Source organism: Caenorhabditis briggsae, assembly GCF_000004555.2.
Source record: "Caenorhabditis briggsae complete genome, chrV, whole genome shotgun sequence".
Taxonomy (NCBI): Eukaryota; Metazoa; Nematoda; class Chromadorea; order Rhabditida; family Rhabditidae; genus Caenorhabditis; species Caenorhabditis briggsae.
The window spans coordinates 2,133,509-2,156,733 of NC_013488.2; the positions used below are offsets into that span (position 1 = coordinate 2,133,509).

General features: G+C 41.1%; 6 protein-coding genes across 6 annotated transcripts; 3 read left to right on the top strand and 3 right to left on the bottom strand.

Moving 5' to 3' along the window:
- Positions 1-4,080: 4,080 nt before the first annotated feature.
- Cbr-lbp-4 lies at positions 4,081-4,742 on the bottom strand (the record flags this gene model as incomplete). Its single annotated transcript, XM_002635539.1, has 2 exons — positions 4,081-4,360; positions 4,585-4,742. The coding sequence occupies 2 exons, from the start codon at positions 4,740-4,742 to the stop codon at positions 4,081-4,083; spliced, it is 438 nt and encodes a 145-aa protein (XP_002635585.1).
- Positions 4,743-8,569: 3,827 nt separating this feature from the next.
- Positions 8,570-9,079, bottom strand: CBG20574 (the record flags this gene model as incomplete). Its single annotated transcript, XM_002635540.1, has 1 exon — positions 8,570-9,079. The coding sequence occupies one exon, from the start codon at positions 9,077-9,079 to the stop codon at positions 8,570-8,572; it is 510 nt and encodes a 169-aa protein (XP_002635586.1).
- A 3,793-nt stretch (positions 9,080-12,872) lies between these two features.
- Positions 12,873-13,077, top strand: CBG20575 (the record flags this gene model as incomplete). The annotated part of the gene is made up of 2 exons (XM_002635541.1): positions 12,873-12,896; positions 12,946-13,077. The coding sequence occupies 2 exons, from the start codon at positions 12,873-12,875 to the stop codon at positions 13,075-13,077; spliced, it is 156 nt and encodes a 51-aa protein (XP_002635587.1).
- A 714-nt stretch (positions 13,078-13,791) lies between these two features.
- Cbr-xpo-1 lies at positions 13,792-21,972 on the bottom strand (the record flags this gene model as incomplete). The annotated part of the gene is made up of 6 exons (XM_002635542.1): positions 13,792-14,023; positions 14,074-14,377; positions 18,415-18,655; positions 18,954-19,224; positions 19,281-20,954; positions 21,467-21,972. The coding sequence occupies 6 exons, from the start codon at positions 21,970-21,972 to the stop codon at positions 13,792-13,794; spliced, it is 3,228 nt and encodes a 1,075-aa protein (XP_002635588.1).
- Positions 15,089-16,573, top strand: CBG20577 (the record flags this gene model as incomplete). Its single annotated transcript, XM_002635543.1, has 4 exons — positions 15,089-15,469; positions 15,521-16,187; positions 16,237-16,378; positions 16,426-16,573. The coding sequence occupies 4 exons, from the start codon at positions 15,089-15,091 to the stop codon at positions 16,571-16,573; spliced, it is 1,338 nt and encodes a 445-aa protein (XP_002635589.1).
- CBG20578 lies at positions 16,921-18,163 on the top strand (the record flags this gene model as incomplete). The annotated part of the gene is made up of 3 exons (XM_045236690.1): positions 16,921-17,022; positions 17,073-17,390; positions 17,423-18,163. 3 exons carry the CDS (start codon positions 16,921-16,923, stop codon positions 18,161-18,163), a joined length of 1,161 nt encoding a protein of 386 aa, XP_045097084.1.
- Positions 21,973-23,225: the final 1,253 nt, after the last annotated feature.

Genomic DNA, 23,225 nt, shown 5'->3' on the forward strand with positions numbered 1-23,225 from the left:
GTCACTCGGTGACCCCTTTTGCTTCATTCAGCTGGACGTGCCATGAAGTGCTGCGATGATCAAATTGATATAGAAAAGATTAATCAATCGGAGTGTGTGTATCAAGCGGGAATCTTCTGAAGGCTCGGTGTTGTAACAATTTTTGTGGACCAGAAATTCCCAAAAAAACGGTTCTCCAACACTTCATCATCCGCATCTTGCCACGTGTTGTAAAGTGCATTTGTTGTTGTTTAGAGGGACCACAACTCTAATGTCTTCTATCTCTTAACTTCTTTCAATTCCTAAAGACAAAATATAAACACAGAAAGGGGTCAAAAGTGTCGCATTTCGTGCCCTTCCCGAGTTTATGACCGTGTGTCGGAACAGATCCGTTTTTTTGATTGAAATCGGAGAAAACAGCCCTATCGTAAAAGTTTTAGAGCTCATCACACAGACGGCGGTGATTCAGGATCAGATGGAAGAAAATCGCTCAAAGTAACAATAAAAAATGAGGTCGGAGGTCCGGATGTTGCAGAGTTGGAGGTTAGAGAGTGGAGGGAAAAGTTCTAGATGTTCTAATAGAAGCCCACCCCATACGTCCACTTTGACCTCTATTATCTCGGTTCCTTATCATAAATATCGAAAATCTGTCTACTAACAAAATACTTATCATAATATAAGAAGTAGCGATTTTCAAAATTTTTAATTCTCGAAGGAATAAACAAAAATGATCCAAATTTCTGTAATTCGTCACAGAAAATACTAAACTACTGATAAATGTCATAATCGATGTGTTTTTGTCCAGAAATACTTCATTTCAACGCAATCATTTTTTTTCGTTGCAATTTCTGGGATTTTTCACAGAACTCGAACAGTTCGAGTTCTGGGAAATTGGAAATTTTTGGAAATTCACGTGATTCACAGAACTCGAAGCTCTCAATTTCTGGGATTCTGGAAAAGCATGGGGGGGGGGGGGGGTAGGGATTCAAGAAGGGTCGTGATAAAGCAAAATGAATATTAGGAAATTATCGTTGGACTTGTTGTTTTCCATAAAACGGATCCTTCGAGCTTAAAGATTATTGTTTTCCATGGGAGCTCTATGTTGGCTGAAAAACTAGTTGAAAATTCTGAATCGTATTGGAAGGGTTGAAGTAAAAAAACATTTTTTGCAACGTTCAATTTCTGTGAATCACGTAAAATTTCCAAATTCCCAGAATTCGAAGCCTTCAATTTCTGTGCATCAAGTGTTCTTTTTTATCACCGAATAAATATATATTTGTGTATCGAAAAAATTCTATTGCAAATACAGGAAATACTACTCGAAAAGGCTTTATCGTTTTTTATATAAATTTGAACATTTTTTTCGCTCCGCAAAGAAAATGCGAAATTACTGAAACTTCACAGAAATTTTGGAAATCGAAGTGATTTGGGATGAAAATTGAAAATTTTGAAAATCGCTCCTTCTTATATCATCAACAGTTCATCAGTTGACCACTTTTTGGTATCTCTTAAACGAGCCGAGATAATTGAGCTCAAAGGCGCACCTATATGGTGGGCTTCTATTAGAGCAAGTACAGTAGCCAATTTTGGATGTACAAAAAATATAGTAGACCTTGTTGGATGAAGCTAAAACTTGTCAAGTCAACTAAACAAAAATAGAGCTTCAATATTGTAGTTGACAACTTTTCTGCACGAATTCATCCAAACGAGATATGCCACATGAAACCGACACATAGCCGAAATTATCCTAAAATAGCACTGAATTCAGTCATTGCCTTGTATGATTTATTAGGATTTTCTGAAAAAATTGTATCCAGAAATTCCAAAAGTCCAATGTCTTTGAAGTATAGCAACTGTTGTTTTGTATCCACAAGTCTACCGTAAACCTGAAATAGAAGGACCCCCCCCCCTAATCGTTAACTTTGAGCCAACATATCTCGTTTTGTGTGAAAGATATCAAAAAGTGGTTAACTGATAAATTGTTTATAATGATATCAGCAACATTTTATCAGTTGACAACTTTTTGATATCTACCACAGGAACCGAGATAAATTGGCTTAATATTTCCGGTGAGATAGAATCGAAAATTCAGAATTTACAGCTCTTCGGTTCTCTGGAAAGCAAGATCCTGGTCTGTTCAAAAACGCCAATTTTCAATCTAACATATCAAAATATCATGTTCCAATTGATAATTCTCGAATTTCAAACTTTCTCCAGAACACCCGGCTGCTTCCTCAAGATAAAAGAATCTTCTTCCTCTTCTCTCCCCTCACCACACACATGTTTTGAAACGCTCAAACCGCCAATCAATCACTTTTATCAAAACGTGTCACAACATGAAGACAAGGATCGTTGAGCCTCGAATGAGTTACACGTGTAACTATCTGTTCCAACTCCCCCCTATCATCACATTCCAATGGGACATATCAACCTGGAGAGATGAGTCAGCGTGAAGAAGAAGAAGCAGAAGACAACCCCCTGAAGATAAAGAAGAAGAAGAGCACAATTATTTATGGAGGTGACAGGCGTGGGGCCAGCAGGCGGCTCTTCCACCAGAACCCAACCTTTCTAGCAGATTAATGGGCAAGAAGCGGCAGAAGAGAGTTGTAAGCCGCGCTGTTGGACTTTTTGCAACACACACACAGGCCACTTGGTGTCTCCAGATCTACACACAAAAGAGAACTAAAATGAGGTGTAGCCAATCGGAGAGACATCGAGGGGAGACAGATTTTTTGGGGGATCATTGGTGGCTGATAGCTCATGGAAAAAAACAACGAAGAATGTTAAAAATATTTCGGGATAATTGGGAATTAGTGAAATTGAAGCATAAGCGTCGGGGGAAGATAGAACTACAGTCCTCCTACCGTCGAACCTGTAATAGAAGAGCCGGTCCTTCTATTTTTCCAAGTCCTTCCCGGAGGGCCCTTCTATTAGAAATCAATTAAAGTCAATTTCAATTAAAGGCTTCTAATACTTGTTTGACGGTAACCACCTTGCACTTCGTTGCATTTGTCTGCGTTTCTGTTTTTAAATTTTCGAAACGTTTTCTTGAAAATAACAGTACAAAGTCTCAAGTATTAAGCCTTGTTAAGTGGCTACTCAGATAGCGACCGCTACGCCGACACGCAACGCGCCCAAATTGGCTCGGCGCCAAATTTCAAGTTAACGTTCTGTTCCGCGATGCCGTGATTGTAATTCTTGTCAGGCGGCGATGTGTCCTGTGGCCTAAAATTCATTTTAAAAAACCGCGAAATTTTTTGAATAAATGCATGCGCCTTCAATACCGTATTTGAAAATTACTTAATTTTTGCCTATTTTCCTTAAATATTTGCTCTTTTTAGTCAATTTTCTTCCGGATTTTTATGAATTTTTGAATTTGTCACTGCATTTTTTACGGATCGTGTTGTAAATGCGCTCAAACGCGAACCACCGTAATACTACAGTAAAATTACTGTTGGTCTCGCCGCGAAAGAAAAAAAGGCGGGAAAAAAATGAGTTCTTTACATATAAAGTAGAAAAAAAGCCAAAAACAGACTGAAGTAAATTAATATCGTGGTACGATATCAAAGGCGCATGCATTGATTCTGAAAAAAATTCGCAGTTTTGACGATGCGCCTTTAACTGAACAGTGATATTCTAGCAAAATTCTGAACATTTTTTGGCATAAAACTTGGTTTTCTTGCAAGTTTCAAAGTGATTTGCGACCTCATTTTCATAATTTTTTCGCAAATTTTCAGAAAAATCATTCTCCCTTTTTTCCACATTGTTCCTCTACATATTCCCCAAACTTTTTTAGTGTAAAATCCGCGCGCAGTGTAACTCGAGTTGACCGCTGGTCTCAAAAAGTGCGCGTATCCATCGTAAAGCCCGTCTGTCACCACCACGGCTGGCAATATGCCAACTTTTCTCTCTGGAGCCAACCGGCTTGGTTTTGAAGAATAAGTTGGAAGAGGACTAGAGTGGATTGTTGCGGTAAACACTTGAAGAAGTGATGTCATTGGAATAAACAATTATGCAAAAAGGCACAATAAATATACATCAACAGAGATATGCTTAAAAAATGAAATTAAAATGAAAAGAACTGCAATAAACATGGAATTATCACTTCTGCTCGACCTTCTTGAACCAACGACGGCAGACAATCCCGTTGTTCTCCATTCGCATCACCAGTTGATTCTGATCGTCGATGGTGTAGAAGTAGGTCTCCGCCGAGGTATCCGGCTCGTTGAGACGAATGTGGTGCTCCGAGAGCTCCTCGTTTTTGAAGTCGAACGTAATCTGGTGCTGATTTCCATCTAATCCTGGCGCTTCGAACGATTTGCCGAGCTCCCATCCCTGGTAGTTGGTGTTCTTTTTTGAGGTCAGATTCTCCATGTTGTATCTGGAAAAAAACGATGATGTTAGAGAAAATTAGAAAAACTTTCTTGATGTATTCTATCAAATATTTATGCGGACTACTCACGCAGTCTGGAATCTGGACTTTTGAAACAAAACGAGAGAAAGTCTTGGTAGCTCTTGTCCTTTTTTCCGGTTTTTCTTCAAATATTTTTTGAAAAATTAGCCATAACTACACAATTCAATGATGTTTTTTTTCAAAATTCTCACTTTCCGGCTTCCTGATTAGCCGAGATGATTTTCGTGAGTCCGGCCAACTTGATCATTTGTCGAACGAACCAGTTGACACCTTTCGATGAGAGAAATTCGTCGAAATTCTCGCTTTTATCCAGTTGATAGCGACCAAAAAACTTATCCGGCACCGACATTTTTTTCCCCTTTTTTCCTGAAATATTCATGATGATGCAAGTGCGCGATTCGGTCTTTTCTGTACTTGGGGGTGGCTCGGGTATCAAAAATTGCATGAGATTTTTCGAGAATAACATTGTGGTCTATTTTTGAGAAAAAAATTTTTTTTTAGCAAGAAAAATCATTGAAATTGAGGGAAATCGATGAAAAACCGGAATTAATAATAAATTTCCAGTTGTCCTCGAGGACTACACGGCCTAGAGGACTAGAGTTTGCCTTGTGAATTTCTCGACGAATTGGTATCCATTTCGGCGCGAACTCAAACGAAGAAGTTGATGTTATTGAATTTTAATGAATTTCTCGGTCAAATAAACGGAAAATTGCCTGAAATTAGGTGTAGATATCGATAATAGCTATGAAATACGCGAATTTCCGAAGGAAATAGTCCAAAAATGAGTTTTCAGTTCGTTTTCATTCGTTTTTCGATATTTTTAAATTTTTGCTGAAAAAATGCAGAAAAATATAAAATTTCATCATTATGTCGGACTGGAATTTCGAAGAAGGTCAAAAAATTGAGATTCGTGAAAGAAAAAACGCCGGTAGCCGTGGCCGAAGGTCCCACAACGACAACTACCGTAACCTGAAAATATGTTTAATTTCCGGCTTTATCTTCTCGCTTTTCGTGTGTTTTCAGAAAATGAACTAATTTTTAAGTTACGGTAGTTTTCGTTTTGGGACCTTCGGCTACTGGCGTTTCTCATAGGGAAAGTTGGATCCCTTCGTTCTTTTATTTTCCTTTTTACATTTTTTTATTAACCATCTCTAGCAAAAAAAAAACACAGAATCTCGAATAATCAAAGTTGACACTTGGCACAAACGTCTTCTTCATTTATTTTTTCGCCTTCTTCTTCCTCCCCTAAAAAGAAGAAGTGTGGCGCCGCCCGTATGTTATGAGGAAGATGAAAAGCCAAGAAAGGCTGCTCAAAAAGACACTTTAATCAGATTGGTCAGACACATTTCGAAACGATCAAAAAACGAGAGAGCTTGCGATGCGAGGAGTCGCCGACATTTGCTCGTTTCATCCCCTCCTCCTCCTCCTTCTGCTCCTTTCACAGCTTCTTCATTTTTCTGGAAGGACATCATGGCCTTAAACTCATATGTTCTTCTTTTTCTTCTTCTTTCTCTCATAAATGTGTGCATTTCCGTCTTCTCAAATATTTTCTTTTCAGATATTTTCCCCTTATTCTCCTTTTTCTTATCCCCCACCATGTCGTGTCCCATCTGGAGAACCTAGTTAGGCAAAAAAGCAGCAGCACACACTACTTGAGATATCAAATTTCCATAAAAACTTTTTAGTACGTGGTTTTATGACGTGTTGGAGTTTCGGCTGCCGACCGAGAGCCACGTGACGCCTTCTGGATTATTCTGGAGACCTGTGTGAAGGTCCACGTATACCATGAATTTTAAAGTTGTTTGGTTTTTTTTTTGGAGCATAGTCTTCTGCGGTTTGCAGAATTAGGTCACTTGAACCAGAAAGTGCATTTTGAGCTCAATTATCTCGCTTCCTATGAGAGATATCAAAAAATTGTCAACAGGAAAAATATTGGTGATAATACGATAAACATTTTTTCACTGGACAGATTTTTGATATCTTTTAAAAGAACCGAGATAAGTGAGCAGACAGTTGAAAGTTCGAGGAGAAACCTGAAATATCTGGGTACTTCAACTTTGAACCCTAATATCTCTCCTATAAAAGATATCAAAATTTTGTCGACTAATAAAATATTGGTGATAATATGATAAACATTTTATCAGTGGACCCCTTTTTGATATCTTCTGAAGGAACAGAGATAATTAAGCTCAAAGTCAGCAATCTCTTAGATTCACTGATTCGGCCCTATTCAGCCAAAAAATAGGGGCTTTTGCAAAAAAAATCAAATAGTTTTTTTTTGCTTAAAACACTGAAAAGTAGCTAACTGAAAAATTTTTCAACTATCCGAAAATGTAAAATTTTCAAAATTTACAATTTTTCAGCCATTTTTGTCGAAAATTGCAGTTTCGGCACTTTTAATTAGGTACTTCCTCTTAATGAGCGATTTCTGTGAAGAAAAGTTTTTTTAAATGAGGAAAAAAAAGATTATGCCGAAACCTTGGTTTTCAGTACAAAATTTTCAAAAAACAAAGTTTTAGCGCCGCGCAAACGCGCTCTGCTGACCAAAACAAATTTCGAAGCTCATCCAATACGGCCACTTTGAGCTCAATTATCTCTGTTCCTTTAAAAGATATACAAAATTTGTCAACTAATAAAGTATTGATAATATTATGATAAACATTTCATCAGTTAACAAACTCTTGATATCTCTACTAGGAACCGAGATAATTGAGCTCAAAATTGACGGTTTCAATTGGCTTCTATTGGAGGGAATACGGTAGTTAAGCTATCACTTCCGTAGCGCAAGCTATAGCCTCGCGCTGTGTGAACGCCAGAGATGTCAAGAATTCCGACTTCCAACTTCCGAGTGGGAAATTTTACTTCCGACTTCCGGAAATAAAATTTTACTTCCGACTTCCGACTTCCGACTTCCCAAAATTTCACTTCTTGATAACTCTGGGGAACACCGATTATCGTACACCGTCACGTCAGAATGCGTACATTTTTCCGTGAGCCAGGTTCTCCAACTATGAAGAATCTGAATAGTTTTTTTTCTCCTTCTTCTTACTTCTTACTCCTACTTCCCCTTTATTTCCCTCTAATTTCAGAATCAATTCAGTTGTTTTTTTCCTTATTTTTTGTCTCACTTTCTTTTCCTTATGTGCTCCTGTCTCTATTCATTTCCATTTTTCCATGAGAAAAACAAAAGAAAAAACTATTTTTCTCCATCTCTCTATATTTTTTTTTCCAGAGCTACTACTACATTTTTTTCCATGAGAAGACATCATAAACATTTCACAAATTTTGGACATTCATCACTCAAAAAATACATGAAATATTCAATTCTTCTCCTCACAACTGCTTCTTTTCTTCTTGGTTTTCTGATGGGATATTTCTTGTGGATATTCTGTTTTTTTGGTTTTAGAAAAAACGGAATCTGTTGAAATCTGAAAACTAAACTTCCTAGTTCAAAATTATTAAAATAGATACAGACTTTTTGGCTTCTTTCAAAAATTTCAATTTACTAGACTTGCTCTGATTGGTCTAATGGAATCAAATGATTTCAAGTTCCCCTTGACATTTCCAAAGTCTCACAAAGCAATTTTGCTGAAAGTGATTTTCTGAAAAATTTAATTAAATTCAGAGTGCATATTGTGTGCCCAGGTGGTATTTATCTTGAGAAATGTTTTGGATGTATTTCTCTAGAATTGTCAAAAATTGAAACTTTTAACTTTGAGCCAATTTATCTCGACTTCTGTGAAAGATATCGAAAAGTTGTCAACTGATAAAATATTTTTGGATATATGATAAACATTTTGTCAGTTGACCACTTTTTGATATCTTTGACATGAGCTTAAATAATTGAGCTCAAAGTTAAAGGGATACTTTATTATGAATGCTCTAATAGAAGCCCACATAAACTTTGAGCCAATTTTTATCGGTTACTGTAGAAGATATCAAAAAAGTGTCAACAGATAAAATATTTATCATAATATCACCAACATTTTATCAGTTGAAAATTTTTTGATATCTCAATCAGGTAACGAAATAATTATGTTTGAAGGGACACTCTTTATACGGGGGATTCTCAGAATTCAAAAATTAAAACTCAAGTGTTATTTAAGCGTGATGGGAAAAAAATTTTAGAGGATTAGAAGGGCAAAAAAAGAAAAAACTTTGAATTTTTAAAGAAAACTACGTGAAGCTACAGAAGCTTGTGACCCTAGATAACCCATTGACCTCAGGATCAATAATATAAAAAATGAAAGAAGTCAAGGGAAGAATCAGTTCTCCTTTCTCGGGGCTCTCGAGAGGGGGGAGGGCTTCCGGGCTTCCGGGCTTCCGGGCTTCCGGGCTTCCGGGCTTTCGGGCTTCCGGGCTTCCGGGCTTCCGGGTTTCCGGGCTTCCGGGATTTCGGGCTTCCGGCCTTCCGGGCTTCCGGGCTTCCGGGCTTCCGGGCTTCTGGGCTTCCGGGCTTCCGGGCTTCCGGGCTTCCGGGTTTCCGGGCTTCCGGGCTTCCGGGCTTCCGGGTTTCCGGGCTTCCGGGCTTCCGGGCTTCCGGGCTTCCGGGCTTCCTGGCTTCCGGGCTTCCGGGCTTCCGGGCTTCCGGGCTTCCGGGTTTCCGGGCTTCCGGGCTTCCGGGCTTCCGGGCTTCCGGGCTTCCGGGTTTCCGGGCTTCCGGGTCCTGGTCCTGCTCAAATGCATACCTTTACAGCCAAATAGTCTAGAAAAGTTGTTCAACGGAACATAAAGCTACTCATAAAGTTCATATAGACATGCAATTACCCATTTTGTTCAGATCTCCCAACAAAAAGCCCTCCCTCTCTCTCTCTCTCTCTCTCTCTCTCTCTCTCTCTTTCCCAATTGACCCTGCTAATTCAATTTGACCGTCTTCTTCATCTCCTTCTTCTTCTTTATTCAATGTTGCCACTAAAAGGAGAAGGCTTCTATGGACCTCTTCTTTCCTTCCGACTCTTTTATACATATTCTCTCCATCCACACAACTTATCTCGGCTCTAAATCGTACGCCAAACAGCTCACGTCACTCCAATTCATCTTGTTCTACCAAAAAAACATACCGCCTTTTCTTTTTCTTTTTTTTTTGGCCAGAAAATCCTGGTCTATAATTTTGGGAAAAAGCTTGAATCACAAAAAGTGACTAGTACAAATTGAGGAGAACACACATTTGATGTCTCTTTTTCCCTTTTTTCTTTGGTTTCACTGAACTCGGGGGAGCTTTTTTCTTCTTTTTTGAAATCCGGGTTCTCCTTTTTTACACTTTTCTGATAGTGTCTAGTGTGTTTTAGTTTCTGAACTTTTAGATTTTTTTGAGATTTTCAGCTGCTTGCCTTTCTTTTGCATCAACTCAGGTGTTTCAGACTTTCTAATATTCAGACTTTTTTTCAGCAAAATTTCAATACGATTTCATTCAGTTTGGAGTGTTTAAGAAGCATGAAAAATCGAACCAACCTTATACGTCCTTTTTGAGCTCAATTATCTCGGTTCCTATTAGAGATATCCAAAATCTGTAAACTGATAAAATATTGGTGATATTATGATAAATATTTTTTTTAGTTAAAAGCTTTTTGATATCTTTCAAAATAATCGAGATAATTGAGCTCAAACGGTGGGCTTCTTTCGGAGCAAATGCAATGCTTTGGGTTTCAGTTAAATTGATTTTTTAATCTTAGGTTTCCTGCAATACTACCTTTTTTTTTCTTAAAAGTACTTGTTCAAAAAAAAAAAGAAAACTTCAAAAATTAACTTATTTGAATATGTGCAAAATTCCAATCAACTGAAGTCTCTGACCTCATTTTGCAGGACCCAAGAGCTTAGCTTATTGCACTTTGAGCTGAATTACCTCAATTCCTTTAAGAGATATCGAAAAATGGTCAACTGACAAAATATTGCTGATGTTATAATAAGCAATTTATCAGTAGACTCATTTTTGATATCTATCATAGGAACCGAGGTAATTGAGCTCAAAAATATTAGAGGCTAAACTAGCGAATTTGCATTGAAATCGTCTGAAATCTGAATATTTTTATCAAGGTGTACTGTATCAGAAAATAGGTTAATTGAGAAAATACAAAACTTTCACATTTTAAAAATAGAATGTGTTTCACCCGCCTGAAGCTTTATAAATTTCAGCAAAAAATGCCAAAACAAAATCCTGCATACCTAATTTGCTCTAAGCCCACCTCATATGTGCTCTTTGAGCTCAATTAACTAAGTTCCTATGAGAGGTATCAAAAAATTGTTAAATGATAAAATGTTTACCACATTATCAGCAATCTTTTATCAGTTGGCAAATTTTTGATATCTCTTATAGGAACCGAGATAATTGAGCTCAAAGTTGACAATTTCGGTGAGTTTCTATGACAGAAGCAAATTTTATTTTTATTTTTAAACACAAATTTTCTTCAATTGTCATAATTTTCTCTCATAAAAAAATCATCCCAACCATCTATTTAGATGTGTCTCCTTCTTCTATTATCCAAAACACCAAAATTAGTCTTATTTTCCAGAGAGAAAAACTATTGACAGCACCTAGCCAAAACTGTTTGCACAGACCACTCAATTAGCTTAATTTTCAGAAAGACGTTGAGTGTATAAGTAAGCGACCATTATCGAGTGTTTTTCAAGAAGAAGCAGTTTTTGGATTTTTCTCAGAAAAAAACCAATTTTTCAGACACACACTAATATTTTTCTGGCGTGTGTGTGTGTGTGTGTGTGTGTGAATATGGCTATGGCTCCTCTCAGTTTCCTGTTCCTTGTCTTTGAGCCAAAAAAATTATATGAATCATTGATTAAGTTATAAGAGTCATGACTTTGTGATTCTGTTTAGCATAATTTTTGTTTTTTTTTTACAAAAGCAAAACCCTTTCCTTTCAGCCATCTTCTAGGTAACTGTCCCTTAATAGAAGCCCACCTAAACCGTCAATTTTATCCCCATTTTTCTCATTTCTTGTGAGAGATATCAAAAATGTGTCAACTGATAAAATATTTATCATAATATCACACAAATTTCATCAGTTGACAGGTTTTTGATATCTTTTACAGGAAATGAGATAAAGTGGGTCAAAGTTGACCATTTGGGGGGAGGGGTCTGTAAAACCCGGACGTCTCCAAACTTTGCCCATATTTATCTCAGCTCCTGAAAAAGATATCTAAAATCTGACAACTGACAAAATGTTTATCATAATATCAGAAACATTTTATCAGTTGACACATTTTTGGTATCTCCGATAGAAACCGAGATAAATTGGCTCAAAGTTAGCAGTTAGAGGGATCTTGTATTAAGGGTTTAAAGGTGGGGGGACATGAAAAAAAATAATGTTCTCGAAATTCCGTTTAAATATGCCCCTCGAGGAGTTGAACTTGTCGAGACTAGTATTGACGGTGCGGCGCCGCTACCGACTGAGCCACGCGGGCAAAGAGGCAGCCGGCGCCCGATTGCATTCATAAAGGTGAGGACGACCGCTGTACGCAGAGTGACATTAAGCGTTGTACACCGTCACGGTAGAATGCATACCCTAGCTACAAAAATCCTACGAAAAATCTCCTGTCTCCCCACCTTTAACGATAGATGCTTAAAGAAAATAATACAAAGCTCTTTTTTTCTGAAACTTCCAGAAAAATCAAAAATCGTTTATTTTAATTTTTGAGACCATTTGTTTTCTAACTTTTCTGAGCTCAGAGTATCTTTAGAAACGTTAACATTTTTATATATCGAATTTAGAAATTCGAGAATTCAGCGTCAACTTTAAGCCCATTTTTATCATTTCCTGTAACAGATATCAAAAATGTGTCAACTGATAAAATGTTGCTGATATTATGGCAAACATTTTGTCAGTTAACAGATTTTAAATATCTTTTACAGAAGCTGAGATAAATAGGGGCAAAATTTGGAGACGTTCGGGTTCTACAGTACCTCCCCCAAATGATCAACTTTGACCCACTTCATCTCATTTCCTGTGAAAGATATCAAAAACTTGTCAACTGATGAAATGTGTGTGTGATATATGATAAACATTTTATCAGTTGACCACTTTTTGTTATCTTTCACAGGAACCAAGATATATGGGCTCAAAATTGACACCGGAAAGCCTGCACCATGAGGCCCCCCTCTTACCGTCAACTTTGAGCCCGTATATCTCGCCTCCTGTAAAAGTTATCAAAATGTGATCAACTGACAAATTGCTCAGCATAATATCAATAACATTTCATCAGTTGATCATTTATTTTGCTATTTCTCATGGCAACTGAAATAAAAGGGTCAAAGTGGACGGTGTCTGAAACCCCTTATTTTCAAATCTCAAGATCCCGTCTTCTCACAATCACAAAAACGAAAAACCTTCTCACATTAATTATTATCCTCTTCCAGAATCTCATATTTCTTTTTTGAATTCTGTGTCTCACGTCATCTGAAATCAGAATCAGAATCCCAAATTTTCAGAACGTCTTCACATCACACATGCTCCTCTGAATGCAGGACATGACTAAACCTGCGGATCCGAAGGTACAGTAACCATAGAATGTCAAAAATTTCAAAATGTTTGAGTTTCTAGGATACTCGCCGACCACCAAAAGTGGTCATCACCCAGCCGTCTTCTAATGATCTGATGCCACGTGTCTCCATCGACACCATCGACTCCTATCATCGCGACGTGTCTAAATCGAAGTGCTGTACAATTTTGTGAAGAAGGCCTAATTTTTGATTTTGTACAATATTCTAACCCAAAATGTGAAACAAGGAGTCGAATAAAAATCCTCAACCCTATCTGTTCTTCCATGTATGGCAATTGTTAGAGATAGAGAGATAGAGAGTAAAATAAGAATGTATGGTAAATAATAATTCCATGAGGGGGGGCAACATTTGTTTTGAGAGGTCAAACAGTGTGAACTCCAAGAGGACGACAATAAGTGGATAGTGCAAAATAGGTCACAGAGATGGGGGATAGCAAAAAAGAGCAATACCAAATACAAAGAAAATTCAATTATGGATGATTTGGAGAGGACGGAGGTGGCGAGAGGAGAAACGAAACATTTTCAAAGTAGATATTTATGGATTTTTGGGAAGAAGAGAATGGGTGGGGTGCCGAGATCCAGTGAATCGGGGGAAGGGACGCTACACAGTGTAAAGAGTTGGTGACCCGGAAGAACCGGGTAGAACTAACTTTTTGAGATTAAGAGGAAGGAGATGAAAGGGGGACGGGGAGGGGGTAGGTGGTGGTGTCAGCTCGGGGGGATCACGGAACGAGAATAGAATCAGAATATTAATTTCTGAGAATAGAGAAAGGGGGGGGGGAATGGGAATATAATAATACAATTGAATTGGAAAAGCAACAATGAGGAGACAGACAGAGACAGACAACATGAATAACGATATGGAGTTAATAGACAACGTGGAATATTTAGCGCATATCCTCATCTTCCACCTCATCTGGCTTCAGAATTCCGGGCACGTCGCGCTTTCGCTGTTGAGCTTGTTGAATCTCGGCCTCGCGCTCCTCGAGATACAGGTCCGATGTGTCCTCGCCATTGTGCTCCTTGATCTGGATGAGGAAGTCGCGGAGATGGTTGCGCATCGACGAGATCTCAGTGTTGAACGAGAAGAAGCCCTTGATGATGATGCGGATTTGGTCGCTGAAAATGAAATCGTTGGCATTTTAAATCTAATTTCTAGGTCAACTCACGCATTCATGTTATCAAAATGATTCTGGAAGTCGCTACCAATGCTCTCGTAGATGTAGTCAATGTTCGATTGTTGCGGATTCTCCATGTTCAACGGCACCTTGATCGAGAACTCTGGCGCACGGAACAGAGCACACAGCACCTCGGCGTAGTAGGTCAGACCGGCTACGTGGACCTGGGAGCTGTCACAAGCGACGGCAAGGACGTGCTTCAGGAGAGCGGTGTAGTATCGTTGGTAGAATGGCTGGGAGACCTTGTCCTCCTGCTCCGAGACACGAGCCAAAAGTTCTTTGAGGATGTCGAGACCTGGAAATTGGGAAACCGGTTTTTCAATTTGTCGGGTACTTCAATTAGTCCTGTGTTGTTTCTTTGCTGACGCGCTAAGTCTATTAGTGGAAAAGAAACTTTCCCTTTCAATCGGAATTTTCATACTGTCATAAAATCCATCACTGGCATATGGAACTTATAAGGTACTAAATGCATCAGTAACAAAGTCTGATATCCTATGCATGACAATTACATAGAAGATCGACGATCCTATCTTTTAAAGGCGCAAGTTGTCTCAGAAATTTGCCAACCGTTTTATTTTGTCATCATCGTCCTTGCGACGGAGATGTAGGAGTTACTTTTTGATTCCTCCAAGTTCTTTCTCTTATTTCACCCTATTCTCTTCCTCGCGAAAACACGGCAGTTGACACAGGAGGGGTCGCCTTCAAAGTACAATTGTATGTTGTAGAGCGAAGTTAGTTGTTTACCCACCGCCGATGCCGCTGCCCCACGAAATGATGACTTTGGTGCCCCGCAGCAAAGCCCATTTCTATATAAAAGCCACCAACTTTCCAATTTGCACTCCTTACAACGGTTTCAAATTCGCCAGGAGATCGTAACTAGAATGATCTTGTTTGCGTGGTTACTGTTTTTGGTAATACGATATTTTCAAAGTTCTCCCAACCTCCATTCCCTCTTCATTCATTCAATAATCTGTCTTCCACCATACGATTCCAGAACCTTCCAACCATGCCTCACCAACGCTACAACGCCGAGTGCGTCGACACCAAAGTGCTCACCGAGCACATTCACTTCCGTAACGGACGCGTCGCCTTGAACCGGCTCATGAAGTCCCCAATGTCCGAGAAGATCTACAATTGGGAAGATCCACACGAGACAAAGCGTGGTGTTCCGAACGCCGGTCTTGTCAACCTTTACGAGAAATGGGGATTCGGAGGATTCGGTATCATCTTCACTGGAAACTTAGCGATCGATCCAAAGCATCCATACGAGGCTGGTCAAGGGATCGTATCGAAGGAGAACGATAGTCCAGTGATGAGAGATTGGTATGCAAAGATGGCAAGAGCCATGAAAGCGAATCATGCACTGGCGATCGCTCAGCTTAATCATGTAAGATTCTAGATTCTTTAAGATTCTTTTTGGACGTTATATCGTTTTCAGCCAGGAGCTTGGGCATTCACCGAGTACACCGATGGAAGTGGTAAGAAGCACATCATCAGCGACGGTCCAGATGATATTCTAAATGCCCCGATGAGCGTGGTGAAATCCGAACTCATCGACCGTGTCGTCTACGCTGCGAAACTTCTCTCCAACTGTGGTTTCGATGGTATTGAGATAGCCTCTGCGTTCGGTAACCTCTTCTGTCAATTCCTTGGAAACAATAACAAGAGAACCGACGAGTATGGAGGTGCTGCTCTTGTGACGCGAACTAAATTCCACATCGACTTGTTGAACACAATCCGTAGAGAGGTTCCAGCCGCTGGAGGTTTTCTGGTTGGACTCAAACTCAATTCCGCCGACTTCCAAAACAACTTCACCAACGACGAGGTTTATCGCCTCTGTGAAATTCTCGATGAGGCCGGATATGACTTTGTGGAGTTGACCGGAGGACAAATGGAGCAGTGTGTGCAGGAAGCTCAACAAAGAGCAAGTACGATTGCTCGTGAGAACTACTTCTTGCAGTTCATTGAGACTGTTGCCAAATCGCTTCGCAAAACCGTTGTCTATATCACCGGAGGATGGCAGACAGCGTCCGGAATGGTTAATGCGGTGAAGCTTAACATCACTCAAGGTGTCGGATTTGCAAGAGCCGCTGCAAATGAGCCGGGTTAGTGGCTGCTTTGGAAAGTTCTCTATAAACAATTTCCAATTTCCAGATCTCCCTCGAAAGCTGCTCAGCGGTGTCGCCCATGCTACACTAGACAACAAATTCTCTCCGGCTGATTACTTCACCTCAAAACACGCTGCCCACTTTCAGATTAAGACCATGGCTGGACGCTCGATAAATGATGTTGTTAGGTAGACTTGCTTTGTTGAATTCACATTTTTAGTGGCGGCATTTTCAGACCAACCGACGGACTTGCTGATTTCACTGATGAAAAGGAGGCTAAGAATTTCGCCGAGAAGGCTGCGGACTACATGAAATTCGTGGTTGCCGATGGGAAACCAGACACTTTTGCCGAAGTTATCAAGTACACTCCTATTCATTCCTAGGCTCTCTTTTCTTCTATTTTGCCATGTATGACGTACTGCTAACGAATAAATTTCATAATAAATTCTTATTCGAAACTTTACAATTATCCAAGCATAAATGTGCCCAGCCCAATCATAGAAGAAAACACACTACAGCATACAAAAGAAGAAACCACAATTGTGACTGGCGTCGTCTGACGCCCTACTCTATCTTTTTCTTCTCTTCGCAGTTTCCTCTCTGCGTCTCTCCTCACTATCTATCTCTAGTTCCCTTGTCTTGATGCTCTCTGTGTCAATGCAAACATTTTGATCTCCGGGCCTCCTATATAAAGTTAATGATTCCTAGACTATCACTATTCATTTCTAGAATGCCTTATTCTCGTATTGCTGCTAGTGCTGTGGACACCGCCGTGCTCGGTGAGCCATTGACATTCCGTCACGGAAAACAAGCCAAGAACCGAATTATGAAGGTGAGTACTTTTACACTTTGTACTTTTGAGTCTAAATTTCAATTTTACAGAGCCCGCTCTCCGAGAAACTGTATCAATGGAATGCCCATTCAGAAGATCAGCGTGGAATTCCCACTGAAGAAATCATCAATCTCTACAGTCATTGGGGTCATGGAGGATATGGAATTATCCTAACTGGAAATCTAGGAGTCGATCCCAACTATGTGGGAGAAGCTGGTCAGGGACTTGTGACTGTGGAGAATACAAATGAGGAGTCGCAGAAGCAACTCCGAAGGCTGGCAGAAGCTATGAGGCTGGTGGAGGATTGGCGATTGCTCAGACTAATCATGTTGGAAGATTGGCTCAGTCTCACTATACCAATTCGTTGGGTGAGAAGCATCAGATCGTTGATGTTGTCAAGAGTCCTCTGGAGTTCTCTATCGAAGAAATCGAGGAGAAAATGTTCAAGCGATTCGCTCACGCCGCTTCCGTTCTCTATGAAGCTGGATTCGATGGAATGGAACTGCACTCCGCTCATGGGATGGTCTTCAACCAATTCCTTCTCCCAAAAAACCAACGAGCTGATGACTACGGTGGATCTATCGAAAACCGTATTCGTCTGCTTGTCAACACCTACAAAGCAGTGAGAGAAGTGGTCCCAGCGAGCACCGGTTTTCTGGTTGGAGTGAAACTAAACTCTAGAGATTTCCAAGAGTGTGGAATACCTCGTGAGGATATTGTGCGGGTCTGTGAGCTTATCGAGGACGCTGGCTTCGATTTTGTGGAGCTCACTGGAGGAGCTATGGAGACGGTGGTCAAGGAGGCTCAACAGAGAGAAAGCACCATCGCAAGAGAGAATTTCTTCCTGGATTTCGTTCAATTCACCAGCAAAATCTTCCAGAAAACCGTTGTCTACATTACGGGCCGTTGGCAAACCGCCAATGCCATGGTCGAGTCGGTCAAGATGGGTCTGACTCAAGGAGTTGGACTAGGACGGTGGAGTTGTGCGGAGCCAGATTTTCCAAAGAAATTGCTCGCTGGAGATATTCACTCTTGCCCTGATTACAAGTTCGCTCTCAGCGAGTTCGGAACGATGAAATTAGCTGCTCATTGGCAAATGAAACAGTTAGCACAGAAGAATTATGCGATTGATAGCAGGTGAGCGATTTTTTTATTCTTGAAATGAAACTAATTCAATTTTTTCAGCTTATCACAAAAAGTAACCGATTTCACCGAGAACGACGAGGCTAACCACTTCAGAAAAGCTTGCGGAGTTTACAAGAAACAGCTAGAGACCATTGGAACACAGGATAATCATGCGGGTGTTCTTGATTATGTGCCTTTGAAATGAATAAAGTATTTCCTCTCTTTTTTTTTGTTATTTTGCATCCCACATGAAAAAATAAAACTCACCAATCTCGGCAACATTACGCATTGTGTGCTGGAATGCCCAGACGACGGCGTCGATGACAGTGCCGAGATCATCGGAAGGCATCTCCATGAACACTGGGAAACACTCTTGGACCAGCGAGAGGACGAGCTCGAAGAAGTTGGTACGGTGCTCGGGGAACGCCTCCATATCCTTGTTGATCATGTCGATGCTGCATTGGAACACGGCGCCGAGGATGTTTGGTACTTGTGGGCACAGGAGGGACTGGAATGAGAATTATAGTATGGTAATTAGGACAGCAGTTTTTAACTTTCGAAATGTATGTGTTACTGTAAAACCTGTAATAGGAGGGACCCTTTTGAGCCACTTTTTCTCTGTACCTGTCAAAGATATCAGAAAACGGTCAACTGATAATATGTTTATCATAATAGCAGCAGTATTTTGTCAGTTGACAGATTTTTAGTATCTTGCAAAGTAGCCAAGATAAATGGGCTCAAATTTGACTATGTTGGCGCCCTTCTATTACAGGTGTTTCGGTCGTCTTAAAACACTAAAAACTTACTCCAAGCTGGGTGACGAGAATGCTGAGCAATGAGAGAACCTTCGGCTCTCTGGCTTGTGGCACATTCTTCTGATAATCGAATAGCACAGCGTCGAAGAGCGGTGGGACGATGCTCTCTAGAATCAGCTTGGCATCACCGTTCTTTGAGATGAACGTGGAGAGGAGGATGAGAATCTCTCGCTTCACAGCACGCATCGTCTTCACTAACGGATTGCGCAGCGCTTCTTCTCCAGCCGCGGTCACTGCACGAGACACCTTCTCGGAGAGGATTCTGGAAAATTTCGAATTCTTTGTGATTCATCGTTACCCCCCTCCTCTAGAACTCACTTGTAGACCGAGAGCAAGTCCCCATAGATATTTCCAAGCTGCGAGACAAACGCGGATCCAATCGACTTGCACGCCGCCACATTGGTCTTCAGAATATTCAAAACGGATCGAACCATTTCGTGCTCCTCGAGAACGCCGTCGTTCGTCGAAGCGGCGGCTATGATATCGCTCCAAGTGCGATTTGGAATATCCATCAACTGCATGATGAGATTCTCCTGAAGATTTCCGTCGATCTGCGCCGAGATTATGTGACCGACGGCTTCATAGAAAACGTGCACTTGGGCGTGCGATAAATCACAAATGATTCCGGTGAGATTCTCAAGCATCTCCTCAACAAACGGCTTGTTCTCAGCTGGCTGAACGATAACAAAGTGTCTCTTGCACTTGATGGCGATTTTGATGAAGGTGTCGCAAGCCATATCCTGGACTCCTTCGTGTGTCTCGTGCATGAATTCGAATAGTTTGTTGATGACAGTCTTCAGGAACTTCCAGTGAGCTCTTAAGAATCTTGGGTACTGTCCGACGACGTACATGATGTTCGAAGCAATCACAGCCTTGTTATCCTTTCCTCGTTTCTGCTCACAGAGACCAAGGAGATCCCGAATGACAAGAACAAGGAATCTCTTCTCGTCCTCCTCAACCATAGTTCCCGAAATGGATCCAACCGCCCAGCACAATCGATTCAGATTCTTCCACGAGAACTCTCCTCCGTTGACCTGCGACGCGAGCTTCTCAGTCATCTTCATCTCGGTATCCTTGTTGTCCAAATGGGTCAAATAGACTAAAGTCTCACGCATGTTCCGATACAAAGCAATGGAATCGGTATCCTTGACCATCTCACGAACCACCTCTCCCTGATCATTCTCCACAATCAGCACTTCTTCTGGTTTCGCCATTCTGGAGATCATAGCAGAGCGAAGAGTGGATAGATACTCTCGGTAGAGCTGGCGACGTGGATGCTCACGAGTATTGTTCATCATTCCGTAGATGGAGCTTGGTTGAATGAACGGTGAGATTCTGTAGAGCTCAGCGGTCAGCCAGCACCAGCAATCGAGGCACACTTTGAACACTTCCATCTCCTCGATCAGAGTGATCTTGAGAAGGAGGCGAATGGCGTAGTCGTGAGCGTCGCGAATCATGATTTTGGCTTCGGACAGCGGCTCGTCAGTGATTTCGATGAGGTGAACGTGCTCCTTTAAGAATGCGACCAGGAACTGGGCCAAGCTGCTGATAAACTTCTGATCCTGATCAGAGGCCTCCTTGTAGACAGCCGCCAAATCTAGATCCAACGAGAGAACCGAAGAGATATGGCGCATGGTGGAGCAGAACATCTTGCAAAGCTTGTCGTTGTAGCTCGGATCGTTAGTCTCCACTTGGATTTGGGAGATCTCAGTGAGACATTGAAGGGTGATCACACGGTAGACTTCCAAGGAGAGGAAGTTTTCCGAGAGGAGCTCGGTGATGTTGGTCTCGAAGACGTAGCCAACTGGAATCCAGGTCAGGAAGCGTTGAAGGGTTTTCAGGGTAGCTTGAACCATCGAGTTGGATGGACATTTCTCTAGGATGGAGACACAGAGGGTGAAGACCTCTTGGAACTGTCCACAGAACTGTTGCTTGAGGTGTTGCTCCTTGGCTTGCGTGAGGTTTTGGGATCCAAAGTCGAACACTTCCTCGCTGAAAGATTATAACGTTCAGAATCGAGATTATATTAAAATGTAGAGTTCCGGTCGATATGCGCCCATTTTGACCGATTTTCGGAAGTCTTGAAAAGTTAGGAGGGTTTAAAACAGACCTAGATTGTTAACTTTGCATTTACTGAATTTTTAGAAAATTTCTAGTTTTTCAGCTATTCGCCGATTTCTGAAAAACACCCATTTTCGTCCGTTTTCAGTGCAAAAACAGGTGTCTCTCAGAAATCGGCACATATCGCAAAACCTGTATTAGAAAGCCCCTTTAATATAAGGGCCCCCTCTAATAGAAGGGCCCTCCGGAGGTACCTAGAAGGGTCGGCCCTTCTAATATAGGTCTTGCGGAAGCTGAAGAACTAGGAATTTTCAAAAAAATTCGGTATTTTACGCTTTCAAACGTTTTCAAAATGATTCTACACTTGAAAGCCGAGCTCCAGACTCTGAAAACGGTGAAAATGGCTGAAAATCAACTTATTGACCAGTATTGTATATTATTACCTCAACAAGCTCAAAATGTTCATGTTATTGATGCAAACCGTCTCGTTGGTCTTCGACGAGTCGACAATATCGGTGATGAACGTTGGCCACGCTTTTGGCCAGTCTTGCTTGACGATTTGCACCAACACCAGGTTCATTTTATGGAGCAACAGTTGGTTGGAAGCCATGGTCTCCTGCTTGCTCGAGAGCTCCAACATCTTCGAAATGATGTAAGTCTTGATGCCCTCGCGTTGCACCTGCGGCAACGACTTCCATTTGTGCTGAATGACACCTTCGAGGATTTGAAGCGCGAAATATTTCGACTCGTTGAGATTCGAATATTGCAAAATCGCGTCGACTTTGGTCCACGAGTCGCGATCCTCCTTGAGCGACATGAGGATGTGGTTCGCTTCGGCTTGTTCTTTTCCGCTCATTTGGTTCATGATACGGACCACTTGGTCGAGCAGGTTGACGTCGATGCGGTCATTTTGGGCAAATTGCTGTTTGGCTTGCGCGAGAACTTCCATTGTTTTGGGTTTCTGAAAACCACATTTCAGGAGAATGTAACATTTTTGAAGTGAGAAAAAATCAACTCACCAGACGATGTCGAAATTGTCGTCCAGATGGTTTCAGTAGTTTTGTTTCAGGTCAGTCTCATACACTCACGCACACAAACAAAAGGGGCTTTATCAGCGAGAAATCGGTATTTATCGTTTCAACAACTCTCGCACTCACACACACTCTCACGCTCTCTCTCACACAACGCAGACGAAGTCGGGAATCGATCCGGCCCTAGTTCTGAAATATAGACAAAATAATAAAGATTTATTGGATGAAAATAGAGAGAAAAAAATTGAGAGAGATAGTTCCCTTTTCATCATGAGACCGGCAAAAATTATCTTCATGATAAGGGCACCGCTCGATATACGTGCGAAAAAAGAGATGACGAAAAAAACCGAAAGTTTCGAAACAAGACAAAAAAGAACCAAAACAAGTAGCAGACGACGACATGGTCACAAAATCAATAAGGACACCTCGATGAGTGCAGCCGTCCGTTTGCTGCTTCTGTCACGTGATGTGCATAGGCGTCGGCGCCGCTGCGTTCACAAACAGACACACTCCAAATAAAAAACAATAAGATTCGAAAAGAGTCACATGATCTCTACTTGTTCGTATTTGTAGACATGGCAACTGAGCACCCAGAAGGCCGCGCACGTGACCTACGCACCTAGAAACGCGCTGCGGGGTAAAAAAAACACTGGAGGAGGCAGATTTTAAGAAGAAGAAGCGTAGACGATGTCTTCGATGCTCTGGTCATCTCTATCACGAGACGGCGCGGGGAAACCCAGCCACCACGAGAAAAATAAACGAGAGTCAGCGCAAGTAAGCCGCCTCGCGGCGCTTTCCGTTCGAATTTTTTGCGGTGCGGTGGAGCGCGTTTTCAGTGCTCGGTGCAAGTGCACCTGACTTTGCTGGTTATTTTTCGGCAATGTTGCGAAAAGATTTCGACACTTTTTGAATTGGAAATTGAATTGAGAAATCAACTAGATGAGAAGAAGTGCGAAAACAAGTTTTTGCTATTACTTGTAATCGCGTCGAGACTCCTTGCTCATTTTAATAACATGCGCCTTTAAATTACAGTCAGAAATCTTTTTTTTTTTGGAGGTACGACGAATTCGAACGTTTTCAAAATCGAACAGACCTAAAATCGAACAGATTCCATTCAGACCAGTCCTTCTTTTCGCACACGTACCAGAACAGAACGCGGACAGAATCGAAC